We start from the raw sequence: 22135 nt of genomic DNA on the forward strand, positions 1-22135 counted from the left end.
GATCTACAGCATAGAAAAAGGCTCCTCAGCTGATCAAATCTGTGCCAATCAAAACAACCACCTAACTTTTCTAATCCTCTTTTCCAGAACTTGCTCCATAGCTTTGGATGCCTTGGTACTGCAAGTGCCCACCTAAATGTGTCTTAAATGTTCTGAGGGTTCTGCCTCTACCATGCTTGTAGGCAGTGAATTCCAAATTCCCACCACCCTCTGGGTGAAAACTTGTTTCCTCCACCATGAGGTATAACACCTCTAACATACAGCCCTCTTAAGATATCAGCACCCTCCAATTCCTATTGACCATCTCCAAGTTGAATCACCTCACCATTAACGGCCATGCTATCAGCTGCGAAAGCTGTAATTTCTAGAATCTCTTCTTTAGCCTTTCCATTTTGCCAACTCTCTTTCATCTTTCAATGTTGCCCCTTTTAAGACTTATCATTTTAACTTTTAAACACCTGAACAAATGTCACTTTTCAAATTTTGTATCATAACTATCCAGAGCTCTGGCATATTTTACTTGGTTAAAGGTACTTTATTATATATGTTATGCTTTGGCCCCTTGATTTTGTGCATGATTTTATAATTTCTCATTTGTTGTTGCTGTTGCAGGTACCATGTCAGTATGTTACAGTCATCCTGTGCAAAATTTGGGAGAATTCACTTATTCAGTGATTCTTCTGCATTACGGTAAATTTGATTTTCATTTCTTTTTGCCCTTTCTCTTTGCCTAAAATTCACCCTTCCTTGTGTCAAAATACACTTAACCAGTCTTTTTCTTGGCTTTTGGAATGCCAGGACAGACTAAATCAGATTTTAGTAACTGCCTGCATAGGTGCTGTACTCTCTGCCTGCAGGATGCCCTCTTAAAGCAGGCCCACCTATTTGTCTAGGAGATAGCAAAAACTGCAGATGCTGGAGTCAGAGCCAATACAGTGCGGAGCTGGAGAAATACAGCAGGTCAGGCAGCATCAGAGGTGCAGGAAAAAAATTGATGTTTTGGGTTTACATTCTTCATGAAGACCGATGGAGGTAAACACGAAATGTCGATTTTTTTTCCTGCTCCTCTGATGCTGCCTGACCTGCTGTGTTCCTGCAGCTCCACACTGTATTGACCACCTGTTTGTCTTGCTTTAAAGTACTACTTCACCGAGAAAACTGGCCCAAAGCACACAATATTGGAAGATCCGATATTTAATTAAGCGTGGAGGCAAATGTTGCATTGACTTTGCTCCATCTTTACAATGTTCAAGTTAAGTTGAAGCCTTTTTATTTCTACTTGCCAGGGCTATAATACTAAAAACAAAACTCCAGGAAGGAAATTACAATTTTATACAGTTTGTTCAGTTTCACATTGTGCAACAAATTGGAGCTGGAGCGCTACAATGCAGAACTGATTGTATTTTCATTTCATTTACTTTTTTTGCAGGTTGGAAGAAAACATTTATTGTTTCTTTGGAGGAATCTGATCATTACCTTACAAGTAAACCAACTTTCATTAACATTGGTAAGCTGATGGTATATAATGTAAATCATGTACTTTAAATTAAAACATAGGGATGAATTTTCTCACTATTCCTGGTGTATTTCTAATGTCTAATTAGGGCAAGCATTTTTTTATGGCAAGAATATTAAAAGCCATTTCGGTAAATTTTATAAAATGAGATTGTATGTCCTAGTTCTTTTGCCCCTTCAGACCTAATTCCCATCAGCTATTCTCAAAATCTGCATAGAGTTGCAATAAGCCTCATTTAATTATTTCAGAGAGAACATTTTTGCTTTTATACTGGCCATACATGTAGTTAGTAGGATCAATCCAACATTACTTCTATTACGCCATTTCCGCCACCTCCAGCAAGATGCCACCGCCAGACACACATTCCCCTCCCCTCCCCTGCCTTGTCTGCCTTCCGCAGGGACCATTCCCTCCGGCTCACCCTGGTCCACACTTCCTTCACCCCCAGCACCTCCCCACAGCCCTACGGCACCTTCCCCTGTAACCGGCGAAGGTACAACACCTGTGCATTTACCTCCTCCCTCCCCAGTATCCAAGGGCCCAAACAGACCTTCCAGGTGAAGCAACACTTCACCTGCACTTCCCAGAATCTAGTCTACTGCATTCGCTGCTCACAATGTGGTCTCCTCTACATTGGGGAAATGAAGCGTACACTTGGCGACCGCTTTGCAGAACATCTACGTTCTGCTCGCAAAAAAGACCCTGAACTACCTGTTTGCCTGCTACTTCAACGCACCACCCTGCTCCCTGGCCAACATCTCTGTCTCTGGCTTGCCGCAGTGTTCCAGTGAAGCCCAATGCAAGCTGGGGTAACAACTCCTCATTTTCCACTTGGGGACCCTACAGCCCTCTGGACTCAATATTGAGTTCAATAATTTTAGGGCCTAAACTCTCCCATGTCCCAGCCCCCTACCCCACACACTAGGCTTTGTTACCACATAGCCTGCCATTACACACCCTCACTAACAGTCCCCATTAACAACTATTCACCCCCCCCAGCCTGATCGTCAGCAACTCCTTTGTCTGTCCAACTGTCTTTCTCTCTCTTTTGGGCTCTATCCAATCGTTTACTCCCTACCCCACCCACCTCCCTATTTTCTGCATATAAACTGACGTTTTCCCAGCCACCATCAGTTCTGAGAAAGGGTCACCAGACTCAAAACATTAACTCTGATTTTTTCTCCTTCACAGATGCTGCCAGACCTGCTGAGCTTTTCCAGCAACTTTTTGTTCCTGATTTACAGCATCCGCAGTTCTTTTGGTTTTTATTACTTCTATATTACAACATACAGATGGCATGTACATAAGGTGACTTGACCAAAGATATAATAAGGTAGTGTGGAGGAACAGAGGGATCTTGGGGTCCATGTCCATAGATCCCTCAAAGTTGGTAACCAAGTTGATAGGGTTGTAAAAAAGGCGTATAGTGTGTTGGCTTTCTTTGGCAGGGGAATTGAGTTTAAGAGCCGTGAGGTTATGCTGCAGCTCTCTAAAACTCTGGTTAGACCACACTTGGAATATTGTGTTCAGTTCTGGTCACCTCATTATAGGAAAGATGTGAAAGCTTTAGAGAGGGTGCAGAGGAGATTTACCAGGATGCTGCCTGGACGGGAGGGCAGGTCTTATGAGGAAAGGTTGAGGGAGCTAGGGCTTTTCTCTTTGGAGCGAAGAAGGATGAGAGGTGACTTGATAGAGGTTTACAAGGTGATGAGAGGCATAGATAGAGTGGATAGTCAGAGACTTTTTCCCAGGGTGGAAATGACAATTACGAGGGGGCATACTTTTAAGGTGATTGGAGGAAGGTATAGGGGAGATGTCAGAGGTAGGTTCTTTACACAGAGAGTGGTGGGCGTGTGGAATAAGCGACTCTTGGATAGGCACATGGAGGATAGTGAAATGTAGGGTATGCAGGGTAGATTGATCTTAGTAGGATAATAGATCGGCACAACATCATGGGCCGAAGGGCCTGTGCTGTGCTGTATTGTTGTATGTTCTATGTTTAAGACATGCCTATCACTTACTGTAGGGGGGACCATAGTCATGCTTATCAACCTGTACTCTCTTCGACTAAGAACAGTTCACTACATTCAATATCTATGGCACAGGCTTTTTTCAGGCAGCCATTTGCGTGTCTAATATTAGCCATTCTGTACCATGGGCTTGCATTTACCAGGAAGCTGACTAACTTCACAGACATTACAGAAAGCGAGCAGAGAAGGGGTTTTTCAGTTACCCACAGTTGAGATGTAATCCGTGGCAGCCACATTGGTTTTTGCACTCTCACAAGACACCCTTTTCTCCCAACCAGAAGATCTTCCCTTTCAGCAAAGCATAGACTGTGTAGCAACAAGCTGAACATTCTGAATCTCCGTACTAGATGTGCTGGAAATTGTCATGAAGTGTTTATTTTGAAACACTGCCTTCCCTGTCCATTTTTTGTGAAGATGATAAAGCCTGCTACCATCAATAATTATTCCTTTTTAAATGTGCCTAAACAGCATTAGTGCTACAACAAGAGATTTGTGTGTCATGGGTTGTCAAGAATACCTTCAGCATCTTAAAGCTAAGAAATGACGTCTGTCCTAAATCTTTTAATGATGCATTTTAAGATGTCCATTGTAATGCTAGTCCTTGTTATATCAATCATCTAAATAAAATCTGATGCAGAATATCTGTATAAAATAATCTGTAAATTGCTGGTTTCACACTGCTATTAAAGAGCCCAATTCTAGAAGAAGTAACAAAATTTCATTAGCAGCAGACAGAATAAAATGGTTCCAGGTTTGGTTAAATTTTGGCTCTGGCATCTAGATTCTATTACAATTAATTCAAATTTCAAATGACCAAATACCTTCATACTTCTGTCCACTTAGGTCAAAAGGAAATGCATTCTTTTAATTTGTTTTGGTTTAGGGAAATGTTTTTGATTTTGGCTTTCCAATTGTTTGAACAAATTGTAGCAGTTGTAACTGAGTATGCTATAAAAATTGAACTCTGAACATTTTATCTTAGTACAAGTTGTAAATTGAAATAACCCTGTCAAATTATTAAAATTGATTTAATTTCTTTACAGGTTATTATGTAGCTGTTTACATGCCTGGATATTTTTTACACCTCATCAATACACAGCATCCTAATTTGGCTTGTCATAGTTTATTTCTGTCAGGTAAGAATGTTTAACATATTCTGAGTATGCCTTGGTATGAATTTTTATGACTTAAAACAGTCTCTCAACAGGTGCTTTTTTAGGTGACAGATGGTTTGGCTGCAGAGTGAGAGGATTTTGAAATCTGTCATATGGAGAGTGATAGGTATTATTTGATTCAGGTCAGCAAGTTTCCTTTGAGTTGCGCATGCAGGACCTCTTGGTGATTAATAGGTTACACTTTTTGTTTTGAAATTTGTCTGCAGTGGAGGAGTCTCTTTTTTCAGCTCCCTTAGCTAATAATGATTTATCTTGGAGAGGCGATGGGTTAGTGGTACTATCGCTGGACTGTTAATCCAGAGACTCAGATAATGGTCTGGGGACCCGGGTTTGAATCCTGCCATGGCAGATGGTGGAATTTGAATTCAATAAATGTCTGGAATTAACGGTCTAATGATGACCACGAATCCGTTGTCAATTGTTGGAAAAACCCATCTGGTTCACTAATGTCCTTTTAGGGAAGGAAACTGCCATCCTTACCTCGTCTGGCCTACATGTGACTGCAGACCCACAGCAATGTGGTTGACTTTTAACTGCCCTCTGGGCAATTAGGGATGGGCAATAAATGCTGCCGAGCCAGTGATGCCCTCATCCTGTGAATGAATTTAAAAAAAAAATGCTGGGGCATGGAGGAAATAACCAGAAAACCCTAGGAATAGTTGAAACATCCAGACTGGTGAGGGCATCTCAGAAAAGAATTGAACCTGGCACAATTTTTAAAAATTGTATTATGTTATGGACATATTGAATGTTTCTTGGGTTAAATAACATCACTTTTGAAACATTGTAGCAGTGATGTTGGTGTTTACTAATATTGAAACTTTTTTATATATTCTTTTTTGAGATTGTTGAAGCAGTGAAGTTAAGCTGCTATTCCTATGGTAGTGTTCTTTGTAAGTACTTGATTTGGGAAAATATATCCTTTTTTTAGCAGTATTATTTGTCCAAATTCAAGTAATTCAAAGTAAATTATATCCAAAATTCACTCTTTTTAAAATACAGTACTCACAAAAGATGAAGCTCATCTTAGCATTTAAAATGTGGTTGATATTTTTAAGTTAAATAAGGTGACTTTTGAGTTTCCGTTGACCTCCAGGTGGGAAATGTATTTGGCAGGAAATAATTTAATGATCGGTTAGTGATGTTTAGTTAACATAAGGCAGGGTTCAGGTTTTAGTTTTTGAATTTCAGCAGTGACCTGATTGTAGTTCTTTTTTAAAAAAAAAAAAAAAAAAAAATGATTTGGTTAGGTAATTTGAGAATCCGGTTGGTCTGGAGAAAGAGGAGATGGCAATGGATGGAAAAGGCATGAATAAGACGAAGAATGAACAATCCTCAAACTAGACCCAGATCATTCATGAACTAATTTGAGAAATGTTTTGTACTACCCTTTGTATGAAAAAAAAACCAAACTCTTCACTTTCCCGGCACTCCCCACCTTGCTGACCAGAGTCTACAGGTGCTGGGTCACTTGGAGCTTTCTTGAGGTTGATAGATTTTTTGTTAGCTCAGGCAAAAGTAGACCAAATGCAGGAAATGCAGTTGAGGTGTCTTAATCTATTTGGCAAAATGGGCTTGAGAGCAGAGGGGACATTCTTGTTCCTATGTTAATAAATAAATTTATTAAATAAACAAAGTAAGCTATCTGTTTGCTAGGGAAGGATGCCAAAGTGAGCCCCTGGAATCAGCAACACCATATATTGTCATTGTCTGATTTACTGCTGGACTATCAGTTCGGGAAAATGTATAAAGCTGATCTCGACCCAAAGTTATTGATGTCATTCATGCATGACAATAAACTGGATTGTCATCAACTTGCAGCAATGCATTGTGCAGTCTTGTATCTCCAGAACAACTCAGAAACAGAAGCACAGGTACTGGACTAAAGTATTAATATAATCCGTTATGTATCCTGCATTACTCAACTTAGTATCTTTTGAGATACAGTATGAGATGCTGCACTGTTTAATAACATTGAATATTATTTGAAAATTGTGTTGTATTTGTTAGTTTACAAATTGATTGTAGTATCCCTTAGCTTTTAACCAAATGAAGTTTGAGCAGGTGAGTGGTTTATGCAACATGTACTGTGGTATGTAGGAAGGATGCACAGCCAGGTGGAAGCCAGATTTAGCGGGTGGATAGCCATCCAAAGGTTATGAAGAGGCATCCTCTGGGAGTATGGCAATATTAAACCAGTATTTAGTATTGTATTTTTAACTACATGGTGAGGTGGATGCTGCTCGGCCAGCAAGAAAAGCACCCATGTGCATCAAGGTAGGAGTATCCTCGGGCAAACAACAAATATCAAACCTGCTGAAGACTGAAGCCCACAGGCTCCTCAGAATGGAGGGGCATCTCTTTGAAACAAATCATTTAGCAGCTGGTGTGACCTTCCCTGCCGATTGTTCTGTGATGTCCTTCACTTCAACTCCTGCCGGGAGGCTGCTTCCAAGGAATTGCTGAACTCCACTCTGAAGCTAGGAACATGCCAATGAATGCTCCTTCTTCTCCTTCTGGGCATCTTAATAGGTAACTATTGGTGGGTGGCTGCTGCCATCATCTATAATTGTCCACCAAGAAGTGTCATCTCCCAAACCCATTCTGATTTTCATTTTTGTGCCCAATCCTGCCTTAAAGCCTGCTTCTGCAAGACAGAGAGAATTCAACCCACAAAGAGGTTGAATAGCCTCCTGCGTTGCACTTTGCACTTTTTTCTGATTCTTTCTGATTATTTTCTCTCTTGGTGAATATCAAACAACAAAATACATCATTCAATCCTCTTATAATTTCAATTTTCTACATTCTATGAAAAAATGCTACCTGGACACCATCTAGACCAATGAAATGTCCTGACAGAGTCCCAGCTATTCTTGAACTCTGAAGCTAATATTTGTAAAAGAACGCACACACAATTGCAAATATATAATACGGATTGATTTTTTTCTCCATGTATATAGAAAACCTGCTCCCCCTAATCTACCTTCATATAGTTTTCAAGGCATAAATTTTCATACAATGCCCCAGCCCCAGACAAGTTCCCTCTCCTCCTTTCCGTACCAGACAATCCTGAGATTTCACAACTCAAAGTCTAGATTTTATAAATGTATTGAAAGTACTAATTGCTTAGTTTTATTTTTGTAAAGAGAGAAACAATCAACAAGCAGGCTGAAAATAGATTCTCATATAATTAAGAAGTGTATTGACACCCATTTACATACTGATGCATAACATATTATGGATTAAATATAATTTCACAGTCAGAAACCTTTCAAAACTGCAGAAACAATCCTTCAAGAAGTGTGAATATATTGTTCTGTGTTTACTTCTGTGATCAATTTTTTATAGTTAGAGAAGAAATTTTAAAAATTATATATTGTATAGACGGCAAACAAAGCACAAATAAGGGATATCTTAGAGCACTTTGCCATTTAATATTCTGTTAGGAAAATAAAAGTTGGAAAATTTGCCTTCTCTCTTTATTTTTCCTCCCAACAGATTATTCACTGGATGTGTGGATTGCCTGTTTCTGGCTCTATTGATCTTATCCAGGAGTTCATCTGTGGTGAGAATGTTCATTTCAGAGTAAATACTAAGGATTGATATTTTGGTACTAAAATGTAATGTCTTCTCACCTTTTTTGAGTTTTGAGAGATTGTCGGATTGTAATTTGCTCTTTGATTTTGTTTTGTTTAAAATATCTGATTATGATATAAAGCAGATTGACTGAAAAACAAAGCTACTGTGAAGCCCTCTGATCAATTGTTCTGTGATATGTGACTTCTAAAACATGTAATTTTCTAATACCTGTAAATGCAGGTAGGTATGTTATGCTGGACAGATGTGCACACTTTCCTTTTATTCTTTATATGACAGATTCATACACAGTCACACTTTCTTATTAGAGTAAAACAAAAGTAAGCTGAAACAGTGACAAAGAACAGAATGCATGTAGTCCATAGACATACTAGTGGGCAGTCATGTGAATATTTAACTACTCCTTTACATACAGTTGAGGAGAACATTCCACTGCCCAGAAGAACCCAGTTACTCTTCAAGGTCCTATTATTACCCAATTGAAATGAAAGAAAATTTAAAATACATTCTGAGAGCGACGTAGCGTAGGATTTCCATTTAGCATTCTTAATCCCATGGCTGGAAAAAGTGTTGGGAATCCATGAATGCTGGTACTAAGACTCCGGGTAAGTTTGGAGGAGGGTGTAAATTCCATGCCACCTCCCCAGTGGCCCAGCCAACTGAAAGTGGTAGTCAAGCCCCTGCGTCTATATGGCCAGAAGGAATTGGAGCCTCAACATAGAGTGCACAGATGTGAAGTATGTAGGGAAGTGCATGGGAGCGTTGAATCAGAGATAGTAGGAACTGCAGATGCTGGAGAATCCGAGACAACAAGGTGCAGGGCTGGATGAACACAGCAGGCCAAGCAGCATCATAGGAGCAGAGAGGCTGACGTTTCGGGCCTAGACCCTTCATCAGAAAAAAAGCTTCCCTGATTGTCAGCCACAAATGGAATAAATAAAGTTGCCTGAAGAGTCTATGTCATCTGGCATGAGGGGAAATGCCCCACAGCAATGGATGTTGTTGCTGTCATGACCCATTTTTTGGAGTGGTACTTCCCACGCGAATGGAACCTCTGGCTTTGATCTCTACCAGACCTGCATTTGGAAAGCCATTACTATTTCATAGGAGGGCTCCTGGTGCAAAGGTTAACATTGGGAGAGTACCTTTAATTGTTTACCTGCTGCAGCCAGGTGGACGAGCTATCCTGCCATCATACTGATCCCTGTGCAGTGCCACAAAGGTGGGAATATGTTATACAGGGATTTCTGTACCACTATTAAGTCTGCCCAGGCCTGCCAACATGGGCCATGAAAAATCCAACCTATGGTCTTTCACCTGTTTGAAAGCTACTTCCAATCTAATAAGCATGCTTGATCCATTGTTATTTAACTTGATTATTATTCACTTTCATCTGACAAAAGCCTGATCTTAACTTCTGTATTAAATATTGAGTCAAGGACATAATCAGTTTAGCATCACTCTGGATCAATACTTTCCCTTAAGTATGACAAAGCACATGGAGTTTGCCAAAATGGACCACAATAATCGATGACTAGTTACGTTTCTAGTGTTACTTAACATTCTAGTATTTATACAAAGATCAATAGTGCTGCAGTCCAGGGGAAAAAAAAAACTTAATACTTCGTTAATTTTCTCTAAAGTTTCACAAATTTTGGTTCTCTGTCGTACAATTTCTTTGCATTTCCTCTTCAAAATGCATTTGTTTCAGGTACTTTGTACAAGAAAGCAATCTCAGAAGCAAAGATTGTGGACAAACTGCTACCATACTCATCCTTAGTTAACTGGGATGGGGTAAGATTAATCTTGTACATAATAAAATATGTTTTGGATATTTAGAAGTATAATTTTGTTCTGTCTAAATATAGAAAACTAACTATTCTTTCTGTTCTCCTCCATAGGAAATTCCAGGAGTGACCTGCCGTACAGAAATTATTTCTCTATCTGTTTTTAAGGATACGGTAAGGCTATACAATCTAGTTTTAGATTTATATATTTAACTGTTCATAATAAAACTACAAACGTTACTTTCAGAGATAGTAGGAACTGCCGATGGTGGAGAATCTGAGATAACAAGGTGTAGAGCTGAACACAGCAGGCCAAGCAGCATCAGAGGAGCAGGAAAGCTGACGTTTCGGGTCTGGACCCTTCTTCAGAAATGGGGGAGGGGAAGGGGATTTTGAAATAAATAGGGAGAAAGGGGGAGGCGGATAGAAGATGGATTTAGGAGAAGATAGGTGGAGAGGAGACAGACAGGTCAAGGAGGCAGGGTTGGAGCCTGTAAAGGTGAGTGTAGGTGGGGAGTTAGGGAGGGGATAGGTGGGTCCAGGGAGGACGGACAGGTTAAGGAGGTGGAATGAGGCTAATAGGTAGGAGATGGGGGTAGGGCTTCAGGTGGGAGGAGTGAATAGGTGGGAGGACGGCTTAGGGAGGCGGGTACGAGCTGGGCTGGTTTCGGGATGCGGTAGTGGGAGGGGAGATTTTGAAGCTTGTGAAGTCCGCATTGATACCGTTAGGCTGCAGGGTTCCCAAGCGAAATATGAGATGCTGTTCCTGCAACGTTCGGGTGGCATCGCTGTGGGCCTCCTGCAAAATCACATCTAGTGTTTCGACAAATCCACTGGACTATTGAATGTTTGCTGTGGTTGGTTCGTTAGTTCATTATTTCATTACCCTGCTGGGTAACATCATCAGTGCAGCCTCTGATGAAGTGCTGTTGTGTTTTCACGCCTAGTATTTAAACTCTGGGGTCGGTTGGAAATGGTTACCTCATTTCTGTTTTTTGTTTTTTTTTTGGCAGTGTTGTGTATATATAGGGCTTAATTCTATGTGTTTATTGATGGCCTTCTTGGTGTAGAACCAAGCCTCTAGAAACTAAAATACTGAATGTTTGTTTGAATTGGAGCTCAGTGTTCAGTATTGCTGACTTCTTCCAATGGACTGAAATATAAATATACAAATCGTCATGAGAAATAGTTTAGGAGTAACAATCTTGGCCTCCAACCTGCTCTGTCATTCAATAAAATCATAGCTAATCTGATTACAGAATAATAGGGTTTGTGGACCAACATTTAAAAAAAGTTAGTTAGAGCTAACCATTCTTTTATGATCTTTGGCTCACAGTGATATGTTGTGATTGAGTGAAATACATTGACAATTCTCTCCTCCCCTCCCCAAGGCACACTGAAACAGTTTGCTTTTCTGAAATGTAACCAGATTATGCTAAATGTACAGATTAGCAGGTTGAGTGTCAGATGCCGTTTATTTGTGGCTAAACTAATGTGACGTGATTCCTTTTTAAAACCTGTTAAGCCAAACTTTTGATGATCTGCCCTAATATCCTTTTATCTGGCTGAATATCAAGTTTTGTTTGATGTTTTTGTGAAACTTCTTTGCTTTGTTTGAGAAACTATAAAAGTTTTTTTTTGCTCCCTGCTCTGGAGCCTTGTACAATATTTTATTGCTTGCTTGTCAGTTTGTTTTGTTTTAAAACAAGCACATACATCTTCTTTACAGATTCAAAATCTTAAAGGGTTTTGGGCAGAGCTAAACAGGAATGTGGAATTTGTGACGAATTTAGAATGTTTTCATAATCCATGGCACAATAATAGCTCAAGAAGAATCAAAGCGCGACTGTATTCAGAAATGGTAAGATGATTTAGATGAAATATAGAAAGATAGAAAATAGGAGCAGGAGGTCATTCACCCTGCTACACCATTCATTTGAGTATGACTGATCTTCTAACCCAATAGCCTATTCCTGATTTTCCCCATATCTTTTTGATTCCTTTAGCCTCAAGTGCTGTATACAACTCCTTCTTGAAATCATCTAATATTTTGGCCTCAACCGCTTTCTATGGTAGTGTTTTCCACTGCCTCGATGAAGAGGTTTCTCCTCATCTCAATCCAAAATGGTTTTACCCCTATCCTGAGACTGTGACGCCCTGGTTCTGGGTTCCTTTGCCATCAGGAACATCCTTCTTGCACACACCCTGCCAGTCCAATTTCTTTGAGATGCTCCCTACCCCCACCTTATTCTTCTGAGCTGCAACGAATATAACCCTAACTGATTCAACCTCTCCTCATACATCAGTCCTGTCTTCCCAGGATTCAGGCTGGTAAATCTTCGTTGTAGTTCCTCAGGAGCAAAACCATTCTTCCTCCAAGGAAACCAAAACTGCACATTGTTCCAGGTGTGGTCTCACCAAAGCCCTGTATAACTGCAGCAAGACATCGTTACCCTTTTATTCAAATCCTCTCCCCATTGAAGGCCAACTTTTACCTTTATCACCTGCTGCATATGTATGCTTACCTTCAGTAATTGGTGTATGAGGATACCCAGGTCTCGTTGTACATTCCCCCTCTCAACTTATCGTTAATTAGCTAATAATCTGCCTTCTTGCTTTTGCTACCAAAGTGGACAACCTTACATTTATCCACATTGTACTGTATTTCCCATGCATTTGCCCACTCACTTACCTTGTCCAAATTACACTGCGGCACATCTGCATCCTCCTCACAACTCGCTGTCCCACCCAGCTTTGAATCATCTGCAAATTTAAGGATGTCACATTTAGTTCCCTCATCAAAACATTTAATACATATTGTGAATAGCTGGGAGTTTAGCACTGATCCCTGTGTACCCCACTAGTCACTGCCTGCCATTTAGAAAAAGACCTGTTTATTCCTACTTTGCATACTGTTTGGCAACAAGTTTTCTGGCAATCTCAATACTTTATCTCCAATTCCATGCACTTTAATTTTACATGCCAATCTCTTCTGTGGAACTTTGTTGAAAGTCTTTTGATGGTCCAAATAAATCACGTGCTCTGGCCCTTCATCAACTCATCCAGTTATATTGCAATAGATTTATCAGCCATGATTACATTTCCATAAAATCCAAACTGACTCTCTGAATTAATATAGTTTTTAATACAAACATTAGTTGAACTACTTAGGACCTTTTTGAATGTTACTTGAAGGTGGCAGTTCACTTTAAATAAATCTTAAAGTATTATAAAAGCAAATCTGAGAGAACACAAAATGCTGCAAAATCACAGCAGGTCTGGCAGCACCCGTGGACAGAGAGAAACAGAGCCAACAGGCATGATTATCCCTTTCCTGGAAGTAGGCAAATAATTGGGCGAGTTGGTCCTGGAGATAAATTTGCTTCCTCTTCTCTCCCGTTCAGCAGTTAAGTGTTGGGTGAGATCTATCGGTAATCTTCTGGACTTCTCTTTAATCAAGGATGTTACCTCAACTCAACTCACCGCTGGCCTGACAATCTGCCTTCCTGGCAAGTGAGAAAAGTGGCTAATCCCTTGTCTGTTGGGTTGGTTGGAGGGTCTTCCAGTCGACCACAAGGATCAAGGAGACGGTTGCTAAGGATCCCTGTCCTTGTCTCTGACCATCCTTTTTGCCTGTGATCCCTATGCCCCCTAAAAATCTGCCAGAAAACTGCTTGCCCCTCTTCCCATCTAAATTTATCTATCATACTTGCTTGTATAAAATGCACAGCTCCAAAGCCGCAATGTCTTTCACCAGATTTGGGGATTCAAAACAATGTTTTGTGTGCATGTCCAAGTCTTATAACCCAAATATAGTACATTTAGTTTCTATGGAAAAAACAGTTTGAATATAAGTTCTCATAGGGCTTTTCAATTATTTCAGAAAGTGGATGAAAAGGCAAACCAACACTACAGAAATATTTTAGAAAATGCCAAAACGTAAGTTAATTTTCTAACTTCTAAAGAATATTCATGGTGAATTAATTTCCAAAGTACTCTACACTGTAAATTTAGCAGAAGAACCAGGGAAAGCCTGGAAAAATGGCAATTTTCCACTTTTTTTGGATTTTCCACTGAAGTTATGGTAAAAGAGAGTGAAAGTAGCCATTGAAATTCGTTCCCCAAATTATTTTATCTTATTTATCAGCCTATTGGTTATTTGAAGATGCTGAAGTTCTTTTCAATTTGTACAGGATACTTTCAAAAGTGGATACATGTTCCTCAGGTAGGAAAATATGGTTTGATATTAATTGTGTAGGAATCATATTCTCTAATATTGGACTCAGGGCTGTACTTCAAGTATAACTACTCAGAAGGCTCAAGTTAGACCATAAGACATAGGAGCAGAAATTAGGCCATTCAGCCCACTGAGTCTGCTCCGCCATTCATTCATGGCTGATAAGTTCCTCAACCCCATTCTCCTGCTTTCTCCCCGTAACTCTTGATCCCCTTGATAATCAAGAACCTACCTATCTCAGTCATAAAGTTAGTATTGATTTGAGCTTTTAGTAGAAATGTGGTGAACTTTACATAACTGAGATGCTAATTTTATATATGATGGGTATAAAATCTTGGTTGATACATAATCATTGTGTTCTTCATTATTTTTAACACAACTTACCAACATACAAACATGTGAATTAGGACCAGAAGCAGACCATTTGACCCCTTGAGCCTGCTTTGCTGTTGAAGTAAGATTGCGGCTGATCTGTTTGTGTTTTAAATTCCATGTTCCCTTCTGTGCCAATCACCTTTTTCCCTAACAAGAATTTCACTCCCTCTGTCTTAAAAATGTTCAATGACACTGTCTCCACCACCTCTGAGAGACTGTTCCAAAGTGGCGTGAATCTCAGAAAAGAAATTCCTCTAATCTGTCCTAAAAGATCAAAGCCTAATCTTTAAAACAATGCGCCCTATTTCTGGACTCCCCAACAAGAGTAAACATAATTTCCTTTCCACCCGGTCAAAACTATTCGAGGATCAAGTCACCCCTCATTCTTCCAAACTTCAATGAAAACAAGCTCAACCTCATTAGTGTTTCCTCATAAAATAACCTGTTCATCCTAGATATCAATCTAGTAAACCTCCTCTGAACTGTCTCCAATACATTTACATCCATCCTTTTACATATGGAGTTCAAAACTGCACACAGTATTCGCGTTCTGTTAAGATTTTTGTAGTGTCCAGCTGTAATCAACGTAGTAATCACTTAAATGCTTTCTCACAACAGACATAAAGCTAACTGGCTTAGAGTTTGAATTGCAAATGCATTACTTTCAATTGTTGAGTGATGATTCACTTGTAAATTTTCCTTTGGAGTTTGCATGCAAATGAAATATTTGTCCTGTAGGCAAACCTAGAAGAAATTTGAATAAGAATAAGTATTTTCCTTGCAGGCAATTAATTAGGAAATCGTAATAATTTTTCTCAATTGAACAAAAGGTGTGTGGGCTGATTCAAAGTTGGTGAATACTTCACTTTTCTTTAACAGAACAGAAAGCTGTTCCCTTATTTCAGGACGAAGACGGCCACCAGATGGTGCTGATAGGACTGGTAAGGAACGCAGTTGGGGGTGTATCCTGTGTATTATGCTGGAATTGTTTTAAATATTCTCATGAGATGTGTCATTGCTGGCAAAACCAGCACTTGTTGCCCATCCGTAATTGCCCTTGAACTGAGGTGACTTACTTGGCCATTTCAGAGGGCAGTTAAGAGTCGAGCATATTGTCATGGACCTGGAGTTATGTGCAAGCCAGGCTGGGTAAAGTTGGTAGATTTTCATCTCTAGAGGATATCACTGAACCACGTTGAGCTTTTTCCAACAGTTATTGTTTGTTGTCATGGTCACTGGTAGTGAGACTAGCTTTATATTTCGGATTTAGGAACTGAATTTAAATTCATCAGCTGCTATGGTGGGATTTGAACTCGTGTCCCTGACCATTAAGCTGACCTTCTGAATTACTAGCCCAGTGACTTTCTACCTTGAAAGTAATGAGAAACAGAAGGAAAAACAATACTCTTGACTCAAGCTTCTCATCTGATTTACAAATATTGTGCCAAAATATTTTTATTGAAGAAATTTATAGTGTGTAAGATTCACACTCTTATTGATGTTCACAGATTGATTAGTTGTCTGCGGCACCCATAACCTGCTATACTGGGCGAAATATGCCGTACCTACAGAGACTGCAATTCATGACTTCAAACTGCAGCCCCTTCTTTTACTATGGCATTACAGCGTGGTTGAGTAATTTAAGACTGTTAACTTGTGATTCCAGTAGGCGGATTGAGCGGTTCAAGGTGGCAACGCACCACTACCTGCTCAAGGGCAACTTGGGATGGGCAATAAAATGCTGGTCAGCTGGTGATGTCCACATCCCACAAGTGAATAAAAACAAAACCATTTTTGCACATTTCTTCTGCAGTTTCCAATGTAGTTCCTTCCTGTAATGTGGCATTGAGAATTGCACACATTACTCCAGCTGAAGTCTAACAAGTGTCTTGTACGCATTCACCATAACCTCTTTGCTTTAGTGCTCTGTACCCCGACTAATATAACCCAGGACACTGTACACTTTGCTACCTGCTCTCTCCACCTTTTTAATGACTTTTGCATGTATACACCAAAATCCTGTACTCCTGGCACATTGCAGAAGGAGGTGTTCTCTGCCCCTGCAGCTACTTTGAGGACAGCATCTGGTGACAGAATCTGGGTGTGCATGAAGGATCTATCTGATGGGTAGTGCTGATCTCACCACCAGCCAGGCCATGTCTTGGTGCTTGTTGGAAAGTTCTGGCGATAAGGCATTTTGCCAAATGACTTTGGCAGTCTGCATAGAGAACCAGCCAACGGGATCAATCCTCTCCATTTCCACAGGGTCTCGGACATTATGTGCTGACCTCTGCCCAATGGACTTGTGGTCAAAGGTGTTTTCCTGTGCAAGTCCCTGTACGAGAGACAGGTGATATGGCATGCTCCAAGTACTTGGAGTGTTCCACAGCCCTGATGCAACACCCATCCTTTGTAACACGGGGGCCAAAATGTAGTGACACTTGGTGTTTCTGGATTGAGGGTCTACGCACATCTTGATGCAGCCACATATGAAGGTGGCCATCATGGTGAGGGTGATGTTGGGTACGTCCTCTCCCCTCACCCACCACCACCCCTCACCCCACACCCCACAGCTTCGTACATTGTGTCCCTGCAGAGATGGTCCATCTTTGATGTCCAGATAAAGTGAAAGACAACTCTGGTGACTGCATTAGCTATGGGCTAGACCAGCGCCACATACAGAAACAGAGTTTACCTCACGCTTGATGACCATGTTTTTACTCACAATGGAGAGGGAGCAGTGAACCCATCTGCCCACTTTCTGCTTCACCTTGGAAATACGCTTCTCCAAGTTTTAGTATGTGCCCCAGCCCCTCTGAACCATATTCCTAGCACCTTCAGATAATCTGGTCTGACGGTGAAAGGGAGAAAGGATCGGTCAACCCAGTTCCCAAAGAACATTGTCTCTCTCATGCCTTGATTTACCTTGGCTCCTGAGGCTGGTTCTTCTGACAATTGATTGTAGTCCTTCTGGTCACCATTAGAAAGAACAGTTTCCAATTTCAGATTTATTAATTGAATTTATATTATACAAATGACATGTCAATTCCAACTGACAGGACAACATATTGATACTGTACCCACCCACCACCGCGCCCCCCCCCCATTATTGGATAAATTATTACATGATTCATTAAGTATAGTTCCCACCAGTTAAAATATTCATGTTTATAATGGGCAGTTGCTTGACTAAAAACCACTAACCATTTTTATTAGTGTCAACTTCAAAGTTGTCAGCTATAGCTTTGTAAGAACTTTGCTTATTCTGAGCAGAAACAGCATTACTTGCTCATTCCTTCACTCCTTTAAGTGGATTGAAAGGATGACTTCTCTTCCATGGCAAATGTGTGTAAGTGACAATCTTTGACTGTTACATTAGCCTCATACATAATTGTAAAACCCAGTTTGTTCAAAAGTGCTTCCTGCAAGGGTTAGGAATGTTACTGTTATTTAAAGGCCATTGTCAAATTCTTCAGTGTATTGGCTGCAAAACGGCAGATTATTTTATCACTGTTTTTGTTGCAGTGAAAAATGTAATCTTAATTGTGATCAATACTTTCATTCCTATAGATGGTTGAGAAACTGAAGGAATACCTTATGAAATATCTTCAACATATAGGAAAGAAGAAGATTGACGTGATAGTTAACAACTATGCTGTGAACTTGGTTTGTGATGCTTTCCTTATTTTTAACACAAAGTGATTGATTGAACATTAATTAGACAACTATCACTTATAGTACACTTGGCTATTTTCCTGCCATGCCACAGTTTGGTATTTTAGCCCATGCAATCTGTTTAAGTAAAGTACGCTCATACTCGGCTTTTGCCATGTGTGAAACAGTTTGTTTTTCTTGTGTCAAATGGTTATGCAAGCAGCAAAAATTAGCCCAAACTGAATTGCTCTAGCCATGTTTACATTTGCATCATTTCCCATCAGTTTAAGTTACAATTGTGTTGTAAACTTTGCTATATTATGCAATAGGTACAGTTATGCTTAATCTGTAGAAGGGCCTTAAAAGTACAGAAGCTTCTCTACGTTGAATAGTTTGTAACATGACTGAATAGAGCATCGATTTGAAATGGAAACAACTATATATTGATTGGAAAAACTCAAGTATATAACAAATATTTATAAGGGCTAGGTACATCAAGATGGGAGTGAAAGAAGCGATATATAAACTGGGGCTATTTAAAATACCAACTACTGTTACATTGTAGGGAATGACTAGTCATCCAATTCCAAGTTATCGTGGTAAAAAGTCAACACTTAGATCTTCATTTGAATGCACCTAACATTTGTAATATAATAGATGAGTCAATAGTGCAAATAAAAAGAAATAAGATTTAATAGGTATTAAGAAGATATGGCTACAGGGTGGCTAAGACTGGGATCTCTATATTCAAGGGTAATTAACATTACAGAAGAACAAACAAAAAGGAAAAGGAGGTGGGATAACGAGGTATAGAGCTGGATGAACACAGCAGGTCAAGCAGCATCAGAGGAGCAGGAAAGCAGACGTTTCGGGCCTAGACCCTTCTTCAGAAAGTGATCTCGTGCATAAAAAGGTTACAGACCACTGCCTCGGTTTATTTTCCCAACCCACGTTAGATAACTCTAATTATGCCTTTATTTAAGTTTAAGGACACTGGTTTGAAGCCAGAGTTGCTCTCCTTCAAACTGAATTTGAAATTTTACCATGTTGTGATCTAAACTGTTTTCTGAAGTGCATTAGGAATTGTTGCTTAGAAAAATAAATTGCAGAATCCTCCCCAAGAACAGTTAGTTTAGATCTAGTAATGTGTAGTGAGATCAGATTAATGAGATCTCGTACTTAAGGATCCTCTAGATCACAATATGGTAAAATTTGAAATTCAGTTTGAAGGAGAGCAACTCTGGCTTCAAACCAGTGTCCTTAATATAAATAAAGGCAATTACAGATACATAATTAGAGTTATCTAAAGTGGGTTGGGAAAATAAACCGAGGCAGTGGTCTATAATCTTTTTAAGCACAAGATCACTTTTTTGAATTTGTGCAAGCACCTAAGAAAATATAGTTCATTTTTGGTGTCATGCAAATCCAAAAGCTAGCAGATATATTAATCACTTTGTCCTGTACTCACCAAGTCTCAGTGTGACAACAGTGACTACACATTATCTGCCAGTGCGTTGAAGTCTAGATTGTAGTTTGAGTCTGCTAGTTGTATACAGTCCAGCAGATGGGTGTCCATGAGGTGGGTCTGATCCTTGGACTTCATTATCTTCATTTGGAAGAATACTGTCTCACAGAGGCACGTGAGACAAAGTAAGCTCTCATTTTCAAAGCACAGGATTATAGGAGTTGGTATTTATCTCAGTTTAAAAGTCCCTCAAACTCACTGTCTGATTACAGCTCAATATCATTTCTCATAGTCATTATCTCCATTAACTCCGCTGCTTTGTAAATCAAAAACCTAATGGAATTGCCAAACCACCAACATCTACTTGAAGGAATGAATTTGAGACAAACCTAAGACTTTGTTCCATCACATCTAATTCCTAAAATTGGCTGTTAAATGCTTCTTCTAATATTTCTCAGGTGTGCACAGAGGTTTCTGGATAGAACCATCTGTCTCTGAATTTGCATTTTTTTTCTAGTATTTTCTCCAGACTTGAAGTGGTGCAGTGTTTTTCATTTTTTAATTGGGAGGACAACAGACCCAGTTTCAACTTCAGTGCCTTCACAGCACTGATCATATGTGTTGAGTCTTCGTCATTTCCCTGCAGTTCACAGGTTAGCTTGTTCAGTTTTTGTTCTGTCTATGAGGAACCTGAAAGTCAAACAACCACAGTTGACAGTTCACTGCACACTCCATTCCTTGAGGAAAAGTGATAATTTTGGGCATCAGATCTAAACAAAAATCTTCCCAGGACCTTCCCTTGACTTAACCACCTCACACAGCATGGAGGATTAATTCACTGTAGGCAGCATCAAGTTTGTTGAGTAAGGATTTAAACAAACGGCGTTGAGGGTCTCTTGCTCATGTCAATTTTACAAACTTAACAATGACATTCATTATTGGAGAGAAGTCCACAATTTTACTTAGTAATGCTTGCTGGAGGATTTTTTACAGTGATAATTGAAAAGGAAATCGTGATCATTTCTGCAAAATGTAACAATGCCCATATCTGTGCCAATCATGGCTGGTGCATCACCAGTTGTGATGGAAGCTGGTTTCTTGATGGGAATAAATTTTTCTCAAGCTCTTACCTTTTGAATTTGTTGTAGATATTCTCTGTTCTTGTTCTTTAAGGCACAAAAGGGTGAGACAATCCTCTATAGTTGTTATTTCTTTAACGCTGTGCACACAAAATCAATCAGTTGTGTTGTGTTGGTAATGCCAATGGATTCATCAAACTGCAGTGACAGACATTCAGGCCCTGCTGTAGTTGCTGAAAGACCTCTTTGGACAAAGATTCCATTTGTCTCACTACTGTAGAAGCACCAAGTGACATTCTTGGGATTGCTGTTGTTTCTTGCTTCTGAAGTCTTTGAATAAAAAGTCAGTGGCCAAGTCATTGCATCTTTGATTACTTCTCCATCTGGCAATGTTCCTTCTTTTAGCAAAAGATGGCAAACGTGAAATGATGCTTCACTGCAGGCCTTACTTTTGCAACTGGCTTAGTAAAAACGTGACTATTGAGCTTTCAAAACAGCCTTCAGCTCATCACCTTTCTTTGTCGGAAAAATTCTGTTCAAAGGAGACTACTCCTTGAATTTGCTCTGCATCATTGTGTAGTGTTGTTCCAAATTCCTTTCTTTACTTGTGGATATACTTTGACATGCAAGGCCAATGTTCTTGCCCCTTTACAGTTATGAACAGACATTAATTCTCTCATTCATTCTGTATGGAAGTTGAACATTTTTTTGGTTTCTTTTTACATGGTCCAGGGTCATCGTTCATCATCATTATTGCTTCATCTTGTAATTGTAACATTGCTCTGTTGGGAATCCTGCAGGTCAACTTCTGGATCGGCGCCTTTGGAACATCCAGAATGTTATTGGCTGCCTTACAAGTGTGGAGGCACGGGAGGTCACTTCTGTGGTCACAGTTTGTTTCTAGGGCCTCTGTTAGGCTTGTTTTGCTCTGCTCAGATATTGGATGTGGGCAGTAGCAGTCTTCCCATAACAGTTCTTGGTCCTGCATTGGAACTATCAGATAAGCGGCCAAAGGAAGGAAAACTGCAGGTCTACAGAGAATGGACAGTGGAATGGATCCAGCTGAGCTGTTCTTGCAGAGTCTGCATGTACATGATGGGCTAAGTAGCCTCCTATGTTTCTAATTCTATATTTACTGGCTTCCCATCAAATTCTTGTGTACTCCTTCTTAGAGTCATACAGCATGGAAACAGACCCTTCGGTCTAACCAGTCCGTGCCA

General features: G+C 39.9%; 1 protein-coding gene across 1 annotated transcript in view; it reads left to right on the plus strand.

The window, feature by feature from the left end:
• LOC109917966 (gamma-secretase activating protein) overlaps window positions 1-22135 on the plus strand; it is a 92661-nt gene that overhangs the window by 39812 nt on the left and 30714 nt on the right. The window contains exons 13-24 of the mRNA XM_048610535.1: window positions 613-690; window positions 1430-1507; window positions 4590-4682; window positions 6378-6595; window positions 8220-8286; window positions 10030-10112; window positions 10220-10279; window positions 11835-11966; window positions 13989-14044; window positions 14299-14330; window positions 15597-15658; window positions 18288-18383. Coding sequence (XP_048466492.1) covers window positions 613-690; window positions 1430-1507; window positions 4590-4682; window positions 6378-6595; window positions 8220-8286; window positions 10030-10112; window positions 10220-10279; window positions 11835-11966; window positions 13989-14044; window positions 14299-14330; window positions 15597-15658; window positions 18288-18383 — 1055 coding nt within the window. The remainder of the gene's footprint in view (window positions 1-612; window positions 691-1429; window positions 1508-4589; window positions 4683-6377; window positions 6596-8219; window positions 8287-10029; window positions 10113-10219; window positions 10280-11834; window positions 11967-13988; window positions 14045-14298; window positions 14331-15596; window positions 15659-18287; window positions 18384-22135) is intronic.

The sequence above is a fragment of the Rhincodon typus genome, chromosome 22 (genome assembly GCF_021869965.1).
Source record: "Rhincodon typus isolate 14 chromosome 22, sRhiTyp1.1, whole genome shotgun sequence".
NCBI classification, from domain to species: Eukaryota; Metazoa; Chordata; class Chondrichthyes; order Orectolobiformes; family Rhincodontidae; genus Rhincodon; species Rhincodon typus.